Source organism: Corticium candelabrum, chromosome 22 (assembly GCF_963422355.1).
Source record: "Corticium candelabrum chromosome 22, ooCorCand1.1, whole genome shotgun sequence".
NCBI classification, from domain to species: domain Eukaryota; kingdom Metazoa; phylum Porifera; class Homoscleromorpha; order Homosclerophorida; family Plakinidae; genus Corticium; species Corticium candelabrum.
In genome coordinates, this window is record NC_085106.1 from 2,386,372 (window position 1) to 2,401,434 (window position 15,063).

General features: G+C 44.1%; 3 protein-coding genes across 3 annotated transcripts; 2 read left to right on the plus strand and 1 right to left on the minus strand.

Moving 5' to 3' along the window:
• The first annotated feature begins 2,447 nt into the window (after positions 1–2,447).
• On the plus strand, positions 2,448–3,388 carry LOC134197687 (uncharacterized protein K02A2.6-like). The gene is made up of 2 exons (XM_062667033.1): positions 2,448–2,596; positions 2,647–3,388. Exons 1-2 carry the CDS (start codon positions 2,448–2,450, stop codon positions 3,386–3,388), a joined length of 891 nt encoding a protein of 296 aa, XP_062523017.1.
• Positions 3,389–5,142: 1,754 nt separating this feature from the next.
• Positions 5,143–14,515, plus strand: LOC134197197 (N-acylneuraminate cytidylyltransferase-like). Its single transcript, XM_062666475.1, has 3 exons — positions 5,143–5,333; positions 11,525–12,384; positions 14,200–14,515. The coding sequence occupies exons 1-3, from the start codon at positions 5,177–5,179 to the stop codon at positions 14,392–14,394; spliced, it is 1,212 nt and encodes a 403-aa protein (XP_062522459.1). The 5' UTR covers positions 5,143–5,176; the 3' UTR covers positions 14,395–14,515.
• LOC134197198 (uncharacterized) lies at positions 7,205–8,081 on the minus strand. Its single transcript, XM_062666476.1, has one exon. The coding sequence runs from the start codon at positions 8,010–8,012 to the stop codon at positions 7,539–7,541; it is 474 nt and encodes a 157-aa protein (XP_062522460.1). The 5' UTR covers positions 8,013–8,081; the 3' UTR covers positions 7,205–7,538.
• Positions 14,516–15,063: the final 548 nt, after the last annotated feature.

Below are 15,063 nucleotides of genomic sequence, written 5' to 3' on the forward strand. Positions count from 1 at the left end.
CGTTTTGGGGGGTTCTGGGGGTTCTAGGGGTTATTGGGGTTCCATGGGTTATTGGAGTTCCATGGGTTCTAGAGGTTCTTGACGCATGGGTTATCATGGGTAATGCGCAAATTCTGGGTTATTCAAAACCCAGATATAATAACCAATGTGGGTTTTGAGTGGCTTTTGTCCGGTTTTGTAGGCATTTTACGAAAACCCGGCTAGGGTTAATGGGTCATTAACCCAACCGGGTTTCGCTACTTTCCCTAGGAAAACCCTACCTAAAGCCATGAAAAAACAATGTGGGTTTCGCGGCATATTCCCTGTGAACGTGATATTCGAACGTGCAAAGTTTAATCAACGTGTACAAGAACCAGAGGAGTCGGTTGATTCTTTTGTCACTGCGCTGTACAGCCTGTCGGAACACTGATGATGCCTACGATGAGCTCATCAGAGACCGCATTGTAGTAGGTTTGCGCGATGCGAGTTTGTCTGAGACACTGCAGTTGGATTCTGAATTAACTTTGGAAAAGCCATTTCGAAGGCTAGACAAAAGGAAACAGTCAAACAACAGCAAGTGGTAATCAGGAAAGATGACACGCATTTCACACCTGCAGTCTTGGAGGCGGTTCGTGGACGACGTCCCGTGGCGCAAACCAGACAAAGGAAGACTGCCTGCGTACACAAGGAGAAGAGTTCGTCGTCGGGTGGCAGACCAATGGCAAGAGATTCCTGCACTAGATGCGGACAGAAACCGTCACATGGTAGAGCTTCGTGCCCAGCAGTAACGGCGAAATGCCATAAGTGCGAACGTGTAGGTCATTACGCACGTATGTGTAAATCCAAACAAAAGATCGAAATCGTTTCGGATGCTAGCTATGAGTCGGACGATTCCCGCGGTTATCTATGCTTGGGTGTTAGATCTATTGGAACTGTAACAGGTGCTTGGATAACCAACGCTAAGGTGAATGGGAGAGAGTTGAGATTCAAGATCGACACTAGTGCAGACGTTACAGTGATACCAGAAAAGGTGTACAAAACAACCTTCAGCAACGCTAATCTTCAACCTGTTACCAGACATTCACTACGTGGCCCAGGAGGACATGCATTAAATGTGCATGGGAAGTTTGTTGCCAAACTCCAGGTCAAAGCGTTGGCCGCACAGCAAGAAATATTTGTGGTGAGCAGAATGACAAGATGTCTACTTGGCAGACCAGCCATTGAAGCTTCGCAAGTAATCAAACGCTGTGAGATAGTACAAAAAGCTGCATGTAATCTGGTCAAGGTGGCTGATGTGCAAGCTGAATTCCCAAATTTGTTTAGGGGCCTTGGAAAGATGAAAGAAGAGTACACCATCTGTCTGAAATCAGATACAAAGGCTTTTGCCCTGTCCACTCCCAGACGAATATCTATCCCCTTGATGAAGAAAGTGGAGGATGAACTGCTAAAAATGCAAGTGGATGGAGTAATTTCGAAAGTAGATCAACCCACAGATTGGTGCTCAGGAATGGTCATTGTTCCTAAGCCTAATGGTTGTGTGAGAGTTTGTGTTGATATGTCGAAACTCAATGAGAGCGTAAAAAGATAGAGAATGGTATTACCTTCAGTAGAACACACTCTAGCTCAATTACAAGGCGCTCCTGTTTTCAGTAAGATCGATGTGAATAGTGGCTTTGGCAGATACCGCTGTCAAACGAGTCTGCCTTACTCACGACGTTTATAACGCCATTTGGTAGATTTTGCTACAACAGATTGCCATTTGGTATAACCTAGGCACCGGAGTTATTCCAAAAAAAGAATGTCTGAGACACTCAACGGTTTGCCGGGAACTCTGTGCTTGATGGATGATATTCTGGTCTATGGGAAGACACAAGCAGAACATGACCAACGTCTTCGGAAAGTCCTAGAGAGAGTACAACAAGCCGGTCTTACACTTAACCAAGAGAAGTGTGTAATTTCAACAAACACAGTGAAATTCTTAGGTCATGTCGTCGATCACACAGGTATCAGAAGTGATCCAGACAAAATTAATGCAATTAAGGAGATGACAGAGCCGTCGACTCCTGCAGAAGTGAGGAGATTTTTAGGCATGGTAAACCAACTGGGAAAGTTTCTCCCAAGACTAACTGAGAAAACAGAGCCATTGAGAGCCTTGATTACTTCCAAGTCAGAGTGGATGTGGGGAGACAGTCAACAGTGTGCCTTTGAAACAATCAAAGAAGATCTGTCTCAACCACCAGTTTTAGCTTTATATTCTCCAACCAGACCAACAGCTGTGTCATGTCAGCAGATGCGTCAGCATATGGTTTAGGAACAGTTATTGACAGAAGCAAGACAATGGAGAATGGAAACCTATTGCATACGCATCAAGGTCACTTACCAGTGCAGAAGCTAGATATGCACAGATAGAGAAGGAGGCACTTTCTATCACATGGGCATGTGATCGATTCCGTGACTACTTACTGGGAATGGCATTTCACGTGGAAACGGCATTTCACGTGGAAACGGCATTTCACGTGGAAACGGATCATAAGCCTTTAGTGTCTTTGCTGAGTTCAAACAGACGTTTAGAAGAACTACCTTTACGAGTTCAGCGATTCAGATTACGACTGATGCAGTATCAGTTTACTATTTCTCATGTCCCAGGTCGTAACCTTCATACTCCAGATACCTTATCGAGGAATCCACACTCCTTCTCCAGGAAGTAGCAATCGCATCTGACGAGTATGTTGATCACATACTGGATTCTCTACCGGTGCAAACAGAAACTTTGGCCAAAATAAGAGAGCAACAAGATGCAGATGAAACGAGCTACCAGCTGAAGCAATTCTGCAGGAAAGGATGGCCGCCCAAACATAAGCTCAAAGGAGATATCAAGAAATTCTGGGCAGTTTCATCGGAATTGTCTGTGGAAGAAGGCCTATTACTACGTGGTAGCCGACTGGTTATCCCTACCTCAATGCAAGCAGAGATTCTGCATAAGCTACATTTGGGACATCTTGGCATTACCAAATGTAGGGAGAGAGCACGTTCAGCAGTGTGGTGGCCAGGAATTACATCACAATTACAATATAAGATTGAACATTGTTCAATATGTAGCAAACAACGGCCAATACCAGTCGAACCCTTATTCCCAACAGTTTTCCCTAGTCGACCGTGGCAAACATTGGGCACTGATTTGTTTGAATGGGGAGGGAGGTCGTTTCTGCTAGTCGTGGATTATTATTCGAGAAATCCCGAAGTCGTTTCCCTGACAAACACATCTTCCAAAGAAGTAATATACAAGATGAAAGCCATATTTGCTCGACACGGCATACCGGATGAGGTCAGATCGGATAATGGTCCTCAGTACGCCTCCGAGATATTCGCAAAGTTTGCAAGAGTACGACTTTGTGCACACAACGAGTAGTCCGAGATATCCCCAATCGAATGGAGAAGCCGAGCGAATGGTACAGACTATGAAGAAACTACTAACGAAGAGTGATGATCCCTACCAGGGATTGTTGTCTTATCGTTCAGCCCCTCTGTCAAATGGATATTCTCCGGCAGAACTACTAATGGGTAGACAACTGAGAGGTTTTGTCCCAACCACGCCAGCTACTCTTTTACCGAAACATGTCCCCTACAGAGATATACGGGTCAAAGAACAAATTCAGAGACAGACGACAAAAGAGAGATTTGACAAACAACATAGAGCCAAGGAACTACCACCATTATCTAGTGGAGAAGGAGTGTGGATTCCAGACAGAAAGGAAAGAGGGTCTATTTTACAACAGTCTAAAACACCAAGATCTTATAACCATCTCAACACCATCCGGAGAATTTCGAAGGAACAGAAGACACATAGTTAGAGATCATCAACGAAAAGAACCAGTACCAGAAGACAAGAAGACTGAAATGAAGAAAGAAGAACCAACAGAAAATACGGTGCAACATCCACCTTCAGTACAACCTGATCTAACAACAACAAGAAGTGGTAGAGCTGTCAAGCCACCGCAGACACTAGACTTATAGTTAATGGGTGACTATACTGTGTTAGAGTTACACCAGTTTGATCTTAGATGTTTACAGAGCTGGGAAAGGGGGATGTGGCATGTGGTATGTTAGTGTTAAGTTGCCTCTGAGTAATTATATATATATATATATATATATATATATATATATATATATATATATATATATATTAGTGTATTACGGAAATACAATGAGTCTTAACCCGACTAAGCCCGCAGACTACAGGAGTTGTCTAGACATGTAATCAAAGATTGAAATCCCGGCCGAGCTGCACACGTTTACTAAAACTTTTAGAACTGTCATTTCCATTTCAAACTACACAAGTCTAAACAGACTATCACCGCTGACACTAAGCGCCTCAGAAGCCACCAATCAGCAAGCAAAAAACCCGATCTATTCTTTCACATTTCACATTTCACTTTTGTCAGCCAGGCTAAAGGTCACTTGAAAAGAAATACCGTAGCTAAACTGGGATGTGCAGCGTCTAATTACAGCCTGAAATTCGTGGCCTAGGGTGGGGAGGGGCGGGGCGGGACAGAGAGTGCAACCTCCACGTGGTTTGTCCTGGGGTTTTGGACATGAAAGTATTCTCACATGTTCAAAATGCTAAGCACTCCGTTTACTAAAACTGTCATTTCCATCTAAAAATGTATGAAACAAGTCCAAAAATATATGAAACAAGTCCAAAAACATTTTGAGAAAATGATGGGTATGTAGGGATGGGTATGTACTTATGTCATTTATGCCCATCTCCTACATCACACTCTTTTTACCTATATCGCTTGCAGCAGTTGTGAATGTGATGTAGGAGATGGGCATAAATGACATAAGTACATACCCATCCCTACATACCCATCATTTTCTCAAAATGTTTTTGGACTTGTACTACGCGAACGCTCTGGAACGCTCACTTCCGTCTGTCTGTCCACGATCGACACGACGCCGGTCTCGGATCATCGCGAAACGCGGTGGACCAGTCGAGATCGCGAGTCCAAGACAAACGGTCGCGTCGGATTTCGACTCGACCACCTCCGACTAGCCTCGTCCCCAGACTCTCTCGCGCTAGTCTTGTGATGTGATGCGCGCTACAGGCTAGTGACATCTAATGGGCATCACTAATTAGTGTGAAGACACGCAGGTTGTGGGACTTCGAGGTGGCTTGTGTCAATCACGTGTTTCCATCATGGCAGAATTGCGCACAAACACTAGCACGAAAAAGCGAGCTATCGGTCTTATACTGGCTCGAGGAGGTTCGAAAGGAATCAAGCTGAAGAACATCAAACTTCTGGCTGGACGACCTCTCCTCTACTGGACGTTTCACGCCCTCCGAGATTCCGGAAGTAAGAAAAAACCAGTTTTTCATATGTGCCATAAACATAGTCTCGCGTAGTCAGACCCCTTTTCGCCGCGTCATTCTTCCGAGCGAAATGGGGTCTGGTGAACAGGCTTTGATGTCGCTGTGTGCCGCGTAGCCATAAATCGGCTATCTAAGGACCGGATTTAGTTTCTTAAATGCTTCACTAAAGACCAGACTGGTATGCAAGCAGTTCAATCCTATCTCATTAGCTTCTCTTGTTTGGTAGAGAACTACTAGTAGCCTCGCCCCAGACGCAGTGCGCTTCCATCACCACTTACGTCTGGTATGGTACCGCCCCTTGCGGTCAGCGTTAATCATGTCCCTAGGGACATGACTAGTGTCAGTTACAAGTGTACTTTGTCGGCGTAGTAGATTACAGGAAACGACTGTCGCATGGGATCTTCGCTAATTAGCGTGCAGTACGTAGGCAGCAGTCCAATGCATTGCTGTAGAGGCATATGACGCATTGCAGCTTCAACTGAGAACCTGTGTACGCGTTCAAAGGCGTATGATGCACTGCAAGTGCCATTTCTGATCTTCCATTTTCCCGCTACGCTCTCTAGCGTAGCTGCAATCTCTTACTAACGCTTGATAGCGGCCTAGAATTGCAATATCAAAAAGTACAGAGGCTAGAACAACGTCAAAGTCCAATCGAAAGCTCAGTTCCTAGCTAATAACATTAGTATGACACCCGCTGAAGAATTTGATTACATACTTACTCCCGCCCAAAAAGGCGGTACCATACCAGACGTAGTGGTGATGGAAGCGCATCCAGGGCTGCAATCCACACTGCGTCTGGGGCGAGGCTAGTAGAGAACAACTCGAAGACTACAGCTAGAGTCGTTGCTGTTTGTGAAATCTGCATGTCTACAGCAGCAATTAAATGCGGCCGCGGAACGTTGACGTCGGCAGGCTCGACGTTGTACGTCTATAGCTAACGTTGTACCCTTGTGTCACAACGACGACTGAATGCGAACGCACTGAATGGATGCGAACGTACTCGATGCTGTTTGCTGTTTTGACGTCTAAAGCGACTGTGGACAGTCCAGAGTGAGCGATATCTGGTACTAGCCTCGCCCCAGACGCAGTGTGGATTGCAGGCCACCACTAGTCAGCAGCCATGGCCAAGGACTTGCATTTCAGGGGCCAGATTTGGAAATGTGGAACTTGACAGGGGCCACTAATGCACTTACCAATGGCAAGCACTAATTAATTAGTACGTATGTAATGAACAGACTGAACTACCATTGGTATTCCCGTACAGGTATCTGTCTGTTAGTAAATATATACTAATTTAACTAATACAAAAGAATTCTCCACAAACTGTTTAACTAAATGCTGTCAAGATCTTGAAATGGAAAAGACGAAAGAGTTCTAGTGTCCATGAAGACTGCCAAGCGACTTTCCAGGTTGTCTTGGGTCATTCTTGTACTGCACTTGTCTTTTGTCAGGTTCATGCTCAAAAATGGACGTTCACATTCAACAGTATCAGGGCTCATACACATGAGCGTTACCCCAGCAATCCAAATTGGGCATATTCCGCCATCTGCGTTAATCTGCTGAAGAATGTATCAGGCTGCTTTTCACATTGCAGAAAGGTAATCCATCGACTCATCATTCCTGTAGGTGCTATATTGCCTTTTCGCAACAGGACCATTCAAACTGTTCCTGCAGTGCTTTCTGACAACTGCTTCTATGTCACATTTAGAGTACTTGCGGTTTGCTGGGTTCAAATAGCTGACGTTTTGGACAACAAAGTCCAGTTCTGGAAAACGGGAATCGAATGATCTGTCTATAGCAACTGTGAAATTGAAGATGTTCTTCATCACTTCATGCAACTGAGCATAGGAGAGCTGGCCGAATGACACTACCTTGTCCTTGAAATCATCAAACTGTGTACAGTCATAGTCTATATTGTCCACGTTCTTTCAAATGTTAGTTTCGTGAAGACCGCCTTCCACTTCATGGAGTATGGGCTCGAGGAACGTTTTCTTGAACCCAGCTATTTTTTTGATATGATGTGAAAAGGTCTTGACCTTTTGTTTGAAGCTGAATATTTATGCCAGCTAATATAGGTAGACGACCCTGAAGAAGTAAAGGTACAGTTGAAATTTGGGGTCAACTAACTCGTCATACAGCTCTTGCAAGTTTGTACGTTCACTCCGTCGAATTGAGGTGTTATGAGCCTCTAGTTCAAAATATGACACATCTCTGGCAGAAGATCAGCAAGTTTTTGAACGCAGACATTCAGAGACAACCATCTTACTCTGTGATAAGCTACTAGTTGATGATATTCATGCTCTTCATCACTCAATTCGATGATAGCTTTTAGTTTCTCTCTTCGAACATGACTGTTTTTGAAATGTCTCATCACACCATCCACAGTTCTATGTACATTATCAGGGAGTTCTTCAAGTCCGCTCTTGGCTGCCAATACTTGTCTATGGACAATGCAATGCTGAAGAAAAATACTCTGATTATAGTTTCGTCTGAGATGTCCAGATACCCCTCTTCCTTCTGATGTCATTACTGAAGCTCCATCACTGGAAAAAAACACCAACTTCTCTTTCGGTAGATCTTCCTTGTTTACAAACCGGTCAAAAGTTTGAAACAAGTTTTCAGCATAGGGCTGCCTTCTATTCTTAGGATAGTCAAAAATCATGTTTCAACGTGGCATGCCTCCAAGTCAACATGTCCGTAATAAATTACTGCCTGTGCAAAGCCTCCCTTGTCTGTACTCTCATCCATCTGAATTCCCCAACATGGAGACGATCGGATGTTTCTCCTGTTTTCTTCCTGAATAAAATCACCCACTTTAGAAACGCGGCGTGTAAAGGCTGGTTCACAATAGACGCACTCATGTTCACAATATGCATGCGCTGCGATCCGATCCGACGGTGTGCGCCAACATCAAAGGATGCCGCCGTCGGAGCGCAGTGGCGCAGAGCGGAGCGCAACAATAGGATCAGCTCTATTTCGATGCGCTCGACCGGAAACGTTGTACGCCAAACAGGAAATGTAATTTACAGTTCTCCAATCACCGCACATGTTTAATTGGTCACGAGATGTAGAGTGCCATGTCCGGGAATTCAAGTCAAGGGCACGTGCCATAGACAGCAAAGAAGATCTCACGTACCCACACACGTCGACGGTTCTTTGCCTTGTTGCTGCGATATCGCCGCAAAAGGCACAACAGAAGCAACTGTTTCTTTGCATTAATAGACATATTGTAATAGTCACGTGGCTATATATTGTCATGTGACAATTAGTACGTAATCTAATTATAGTCATCAGAGCGCAGCTCACACACGCGCTCCGTCATATTGTGAACAGCGATCCGCTGCGCCGCGCGCGGATCGGATGCATATTGTGAACGTGCATACGTCTATTGTGAACCAGCCTTAAGACTTTGTCTACTTTTTGAAATGTTCTTGAAAACCTTGGACTCCTTGTCACATGACTTTGCCCAGTCAACGACTGCTTCTCCAAAACTAAGTGGCTTGTGGTGTTTTACAAGAGTATGAGAAAGTTTGTATGCCGCCAACTGCTGTAAATTGTTTGAGTTGAACGTTTTCACAAATGACCGCTGCATTTCTTCTATCTTCTTCGTTGCTTGCTTCACAAAAAGTTCCCTTTTCTTAGTACTCCATGCTTTAGTATCAGAGTGGTTACTCTCGTAATGCCGCTAAAGGGTATATTTCTTCACGGTCTCCAATGTCTTAATTACACTTCAAGCAGACACATTTATTACTTTTGTCGTCATACCTTACAAGATACGCTGTTCCCCATTCAGAGTGCCACAAACGTCTACAGTCGCCTGGCTTTCTATGACGTCGATGATCTCCTCCTGACACTGAGTCAAGTGTTACAACGGTCTCATTTGACATTGAACAGTCAGATGCGACAGAAGAGAGGCAACGCGATTTTACTGGTGGCCCCTCAAAACAATCAGAAGCTGGATCAGGTGTCCCCGGTGTCCACACTGTCGTCATCTGAGGCTGGCCCTGGCTGATCCGACAGTAAACACGACTGCGTTTGTTTGTCACTGCAACTGCTAACAAACGTTTCAGATTCCAGACTTTCCTGCACTGGTGACGGCTGGTGTGACTGAGGGTGCGTTCGAATACTAGTTCCAGTTCTAGAACTGGAACTGCCAGAACTGTCAGAACTGTTGGAACTCTTGCTCGCAAACGAACGCTTAGAACTGTCAGCAAGTTGAGCATGCGCAAAGGCTCATACTTCCAGTAAGTGTCAATACGAAGTAGCGTGACGTTTCTACTCCACTTGTTGTAGTCTGTTCGAACATCAGCAGTGCTTTCGCTTTCGGTTTTTTGGAGCTGCTTGCGCCAAGAAGGTCACTGTAATCAGTCCCAAATGTCGTTCTTCTGGTGTTTGACAAGCCGATGGTCGCCACAAGTGTTCATTATAACAAACAAGAAGGTCCACGGCGGCCTCAGCATCTGTACCCGTCATTTCACTTCGTCAACCTCCGGGAATTTTGCATGTAGGGCGTGACAGTTCTAACAATTCCAGCTCGCTGGGCAGAACTGCTAGAACTGTTCTGACAGTTCTAGAACTGTTCTGACAGTTCTAGAACTGTCAGAACTCCCAATCGAACGCTATAGAACTTTCTCCCCCCTACAATTCCAGTTCTAGAACTAGTATTCGAACGCACCCTGAGTCTGTCTAGGCGATTGCGGTGGTGCAGCATCGGCATACCTGACGGATCTTGGCAGAAACACGATAGGACTACTACTCGTCTGAGTCTCACGACGGAACAATCTCCACGGATCTCTATTCATGGCGAGAGCAACCACATCCGGGTGTAACTCGCCGGCAGACACTATTTCCGCCTTTGGAATGTTCTTTACCCTCGGAGCCCCAGGGCCTCTTAACGCAAGGAGGGAAAGACCTGCCAGGCTGGGACGCAAGACAGGATAAATGTTCTTTAGAAAGGGAGTGTCTGAGGGGCCACAAAAAATGCTCATGGGCCGCATTTGGCCATGGCTGCTCAGTGGTGATGGCAGCGCATCCGGGCCTGTAATCCACACTGCGTCTGGGGCGAGGCTAATCTGGTACTGGAATTGAAGGGCTTAGACCTGACGTCGTTGAAACAAGATGAGTTGTCTTTCTGTGTTTGGGTAATCATCTCACGTGTTTTGTGCTAAAGAGACGACGTCAGGCGTTAGTCACTCCTCTATACTTCTAAACTTTCCGTTCCCAATTATCTGCGGGATTTGAGTGTGCGGGCACTGCCCCTTCTCCGCTTCTCGCGCGCGCTAAGAGTGGCTGTGCAGAGACTATGCATTGCTTTACGTAGAGTACGTTTGCATTCAGTCTCCGTTGTGACACAAGCGCACAAACGCTAAGTACGACGGCGATCATGACAGATTGCGTAGGAGATGGAAGCCTAGAGGCTGCCGACGTCAACGTTCCCGCGTCCGCGTTTAATTAATTGTTGCTGCAGACATGCAGATTTCACAAACAGCAACGACTCTAGCTAGCTGTAGTCTTCGAGTTGTTCTCTACCAAACAAGAGAAGCTAATGAGATAGGATTGCACTGCTTGCATACCAATCTGGTCTTTAGTGAAGCATCTAAGAAACCAAATCCGGTCTTTAGATGGACATCAAAGCCTCATTTCGCCCGGAAGGATGACTCGGCGGAAAGGGGTCTGCCTACGCGAGACTAAAACAACAGAAGCGTTGATTTGTAGTTTGTTTTTTAGTTTTTATTACATTATTTTTGTTTTCTTTTTATTTCAGCGCCACGGAAGGGACGGAGTCATGGGTTTTTACTCTTTGAGAAATATAGCAAACGGTCTTACTAAATTTACTTAAATTTACTAAATTTAATTGGTGTACTAAAGTAAAAAAGCGATGGTGTGGTCGCTGTTTTTCTCTTACCTCTGTTATCGACTGTTAGTGCGCAAGCACCATTTCCTGATCAAATTTGTTCGCAGTCATTTTAATTTGCTTATGTCAATTAAGCTCAGTTATTGTGACGTGACTAATAAACTTAAATTTATATAGAATTTAAATATATATTACATCTAATATTTTCAAAATTTAAAATATTAGATTGTAAATTATATAAAGTAATAATACAATAAATTAGAGACAAAATTAGTTATTTTTGGAATTGGGATTGGATTTTTGTGTTTGTATTGGGTTAGTCGTTGATGATATTTGGGTGTCTACTGATCATGATGAGATCGATCGTGTGGCACGAGAGGCTGGAGCTCTTATTCATCGACGTGGTGCAGAAGTGTCAAAAGACAGTAGCACATCAGTGCAGGCAATACTTGAATTTTTGGAGATCCAGAAACCAAACTGCGATATTATCGTTCATTCTCAAATAACTTGCCCGTGTATCAAACCGACTCACTTCCAAGAAATAATGAAGATGTATGAAAGTGGCAACTACGACTCAATATTTAGTGTTGTTCGTCTCCGTTTATTTCGCTGGCAGGAAGACACTGCTGCAGGAGGCACTGTATTGCCACTCAACGTTGATCCATACAATCGACCTCAACGGAAACGATGGAACGGCGAGTTGTATGAAAATGGAGCTGTTTACGTCACTCGCAAAGATCTTCTCGAGAATCATGGCATACTACAAGGAGGCAAGGTTGGATGTTACGAAATGGAGCCACACTTGTTTGTGGACATTGATGTTCCCGATGATTGGCCAATTGCTGAGGATCGAGTACGTAAATATGGCTACAACCCGAAAACAGCAGATCAAAAAATTGTTATCAAGCTGCTTGTTAGTGATGCTGATGGTACGCTGACTAATGGTCAAGCGTATGTTTCTAGTAATGGACGCGAAAGCCGCTCGTATAGTAGTGTGGACTTGACTGCTGTTAGGAAAATTAAGCAGTTGGGTGTGGAAGTGCGTATCGTGACCACCAGCAAAGCAGGTGCTCATGTGCATTGGGCAAAGCAGGCGGATTGTCCTATTGCTACAGGAACGATTGACAAGCTGGCTAAAGTTGATGAATGGAGGAAGGAGATGAGCTTGGAATGGTCACAGGTATGCTCACGTGGTATCTCATCTTTAGGCATACTGTGTGTCAGTTCATGAGACTAGCCAACAGACAGATAGACAGACAGAGCAAACACAAATTTTGTGATCTAACTGCAGGGGCGTACACGGTCCCTTGATCTAGGCGCTTCCTGGTAAAGCAAACATGGCCGCGCCTCTGGTTTTCTTACCGTATGCCCAACTTTGCATATTAGACTTTGCAAGAGCTACTGACGTCGTTATTTGTATCAAGTTACCGAAGCTACTGGCTTTGTATCAAGTTAAACTTCTCGCTTGCTGTAAGACGTAGTGTACCTGGAATTGGATTTCCCATTGGATTTCTAATAGCTTTACTACAAGTTGAACTATGGCCACACCAGTAGAGGTCCACGTCACTCATAGACATGGCCGAAGATTGGCCAGAATCGTTGACAAGAGACGACTCGATAGAGGCAACGGTTTTGCTCTTAAGTTTACTGGTACAAGGACACACTTCCGCACCGCCATCAATGATAGTTCCAGTGCTCAGACTCTCGTCCAAATCCAAAGTCACGTGTATTGAAGAATACTCAAAATTTGGCAGGACCAAGTTCTTCTAATCAACGCCTAAACTTTGGTGGCAGCATTTTCCTACAAAAATTTGGCTAACTTGTATTGCCCGTGTGGTCAGCATTTCGTTGCACAAAAGAATACGGAAGATAACTCTAACCCTAATTCTAACCTTAACCCTAAACCTAATCCTAACCCCAACCTAACACTTGCAACTGGCCTCGGCTTTCATAGAACTGGGCACGCCCACTAATTGAAGTTCTTCCCAGGCACACTGGGAACCGCCCTGTGTACTCCCCTGAACTGAGTGAAATATCTTGCATACTCTACGTACAATGCATTTGTTTTGACTTTCTACTGAAGAGGACGGTAGACTTTGGTAGGAGCTTGTAGATTGTACTCAATTGAACACAAGTTGGATTCAGTAGAAACTGATAGAGTTACCTTGCTTACGAAGCTTACGCAGGTTCCCATATCCGGATGTGTTCTCCTGCTTTACATCAGTCACTGGAGATTGATTTCCTGTAGTCTAAGTCTTGCAGTAGTCTCAGTGTGACATGTTCTCACACAATGCCGCAGCTCCACTAGGACATCAGGCCAGAGGTCCGACCACTCCCTCCTTTACAGTCGTAGTAGCGTCAATCACAAATTTACCTGTTGCTGACCCTGAATGGCTTGCCATACATCCGTTTGGCGGAGTGCAGTTGGGAGTAAGTGAGGATGTGTGACAAAATGACTTGCCCTTCTATCAAATTCTACCAGATCCGAGCTGGTAGAGGTTGTGTCAATTGAACATTTCTACCAACTGCTACTGATTCTAGTAGACGTCAAATGAACGTACCCATAGAATTTATGCTACAGACTAGACGATAATAGCCGCAAGTCCATCGATCTTCGTAGGTGTGCAGCTGATAGTAGTTGCTAGATGTTTATATAATTGTACACTTTTGGTCATACAGACTTTTTGTCTTACTTTTAAGTTTAGGATAGAAACATTGGTACTTGGTACTGTGACAGACTATTTAATTGAGCTTGTTTGACATAGAGCAACAGGTAGATTTCTGTATATTGTTTATGTTACATGCCATCAACAGCCTTGTAAGTGTGGGTCATCATTAAGAGGCTAACTGTACCAATGCAGTCAGACAGACATCAGCTCGACAACTGAACATAATGATAGACTGACATGAACAACAGACACACAGTACAGACAAACTAGATATATCATTGTATTGTTTCTATTTTATTGAATTCTGCAACGCACTCATTTTTTAGGTGGCCTACATTGGAGATGATTTTTTTGATTTGGAATGCATTAAAAAGGCAGGAGTAAGTGGTGCTCCAGCCAATGCGTCTCGAGAAATCCAGCAACATGCTGATTACATCACCTCATCTACTGGTGGCAATGGTGCAGTAAGGGACTTTTGCAAGTATCTAATGGAAACTTGCTGCTCTCAACAGAGTCAGTGACTAACCATTAAAAACGAGAAAGACATATGATTGAAGTTGTAGCAAGACAACGTAGATATGTCATTTGAGCAACTAGTACAGTGTACTTTTTATTCAATGGAACCAAGGGTCAAATAGTACATACTCTGATTACATCTGACGTATGCAAACTATGCATGGTAATCATGTAGGTCAGTGACGTTGTGTGCGCACATGCACATGCGCGCGTGCGCGCGCGCACACACACACACACACACACACACACACACACACACACACTAAGGGACAGTTGTGGGATTCCGAAAGCAGTTGATTCTGGTCATGTACATATATGCAGTATCATTCATCATGGCAGAATTGAGCACAACCAGTAGCACAAAGAGTCTTTATACAAGCTGTTTAACCAATAATATTTCTACTCCTTTTGTCATAGAGTTTTGTTCATCTAGGTTTAGGATGGAATGCATGAAAGTGTGATAAGTTAACTTGCATAGCTATAGGTCAACAGGTAGATTTCTGCATCATATTTTTACATGGCAACAACAATGATGTGGTGTAACTTGCCAGTAAGTGCGGGTCATCATTTGAGAAGTTAATGGTGCCACAATAAAATAAACTATAACCAGAACGTAACACCATAACATAAAAAAACAATAGTATAGTTACATACTTTTGATAGATCTTGTTCTT

Bases quoted from the DNA above. Each gene is read 5' to 3' on its own strand.
- LOC134197687 (XM_062667033.1), top strand. From the start codon at position 2,448: ATGGCATTTCACGTGGAAACGGCATTTCACGTGGAAACGGCATTTCAC. The intron at 2,597-2,646 runs GTATCAGTTTAC...TTCATACTCCAG, and splicing joins TTCAGATTACGACTGATGCA to ATACCTTATCGAGGAATCCA.
- LOC134197197 (XM_062666475.1), top strand. From the start codon at position 5,177: ATGGCAGAATTGCGCACAAACACTAGCACGAAAAAGCGAGCTATCGGT. The intron at 5,334-11,524 runs GTAAGAAAAAAC...GTATTGGGTTAG, and splicing joins CGCCCTCCGAGATTCCGGAA to TCGTTGATGATATTTGGGTG. The intron at 12,385-14,199 runs GTATGCTCACGT...CTCATTTTTTAG, and splicing joins TGAGCTTGGAATGGTCACAG to GTGGCCTACATTGGAGATGA.
- LOC134197198 (XM_062666476.1), bottom strand. From the start codon at position 8,012: ATGATTTTTGACTATCCTAAGAATAGAAGGCAGCCCTATGCTGAAAAC.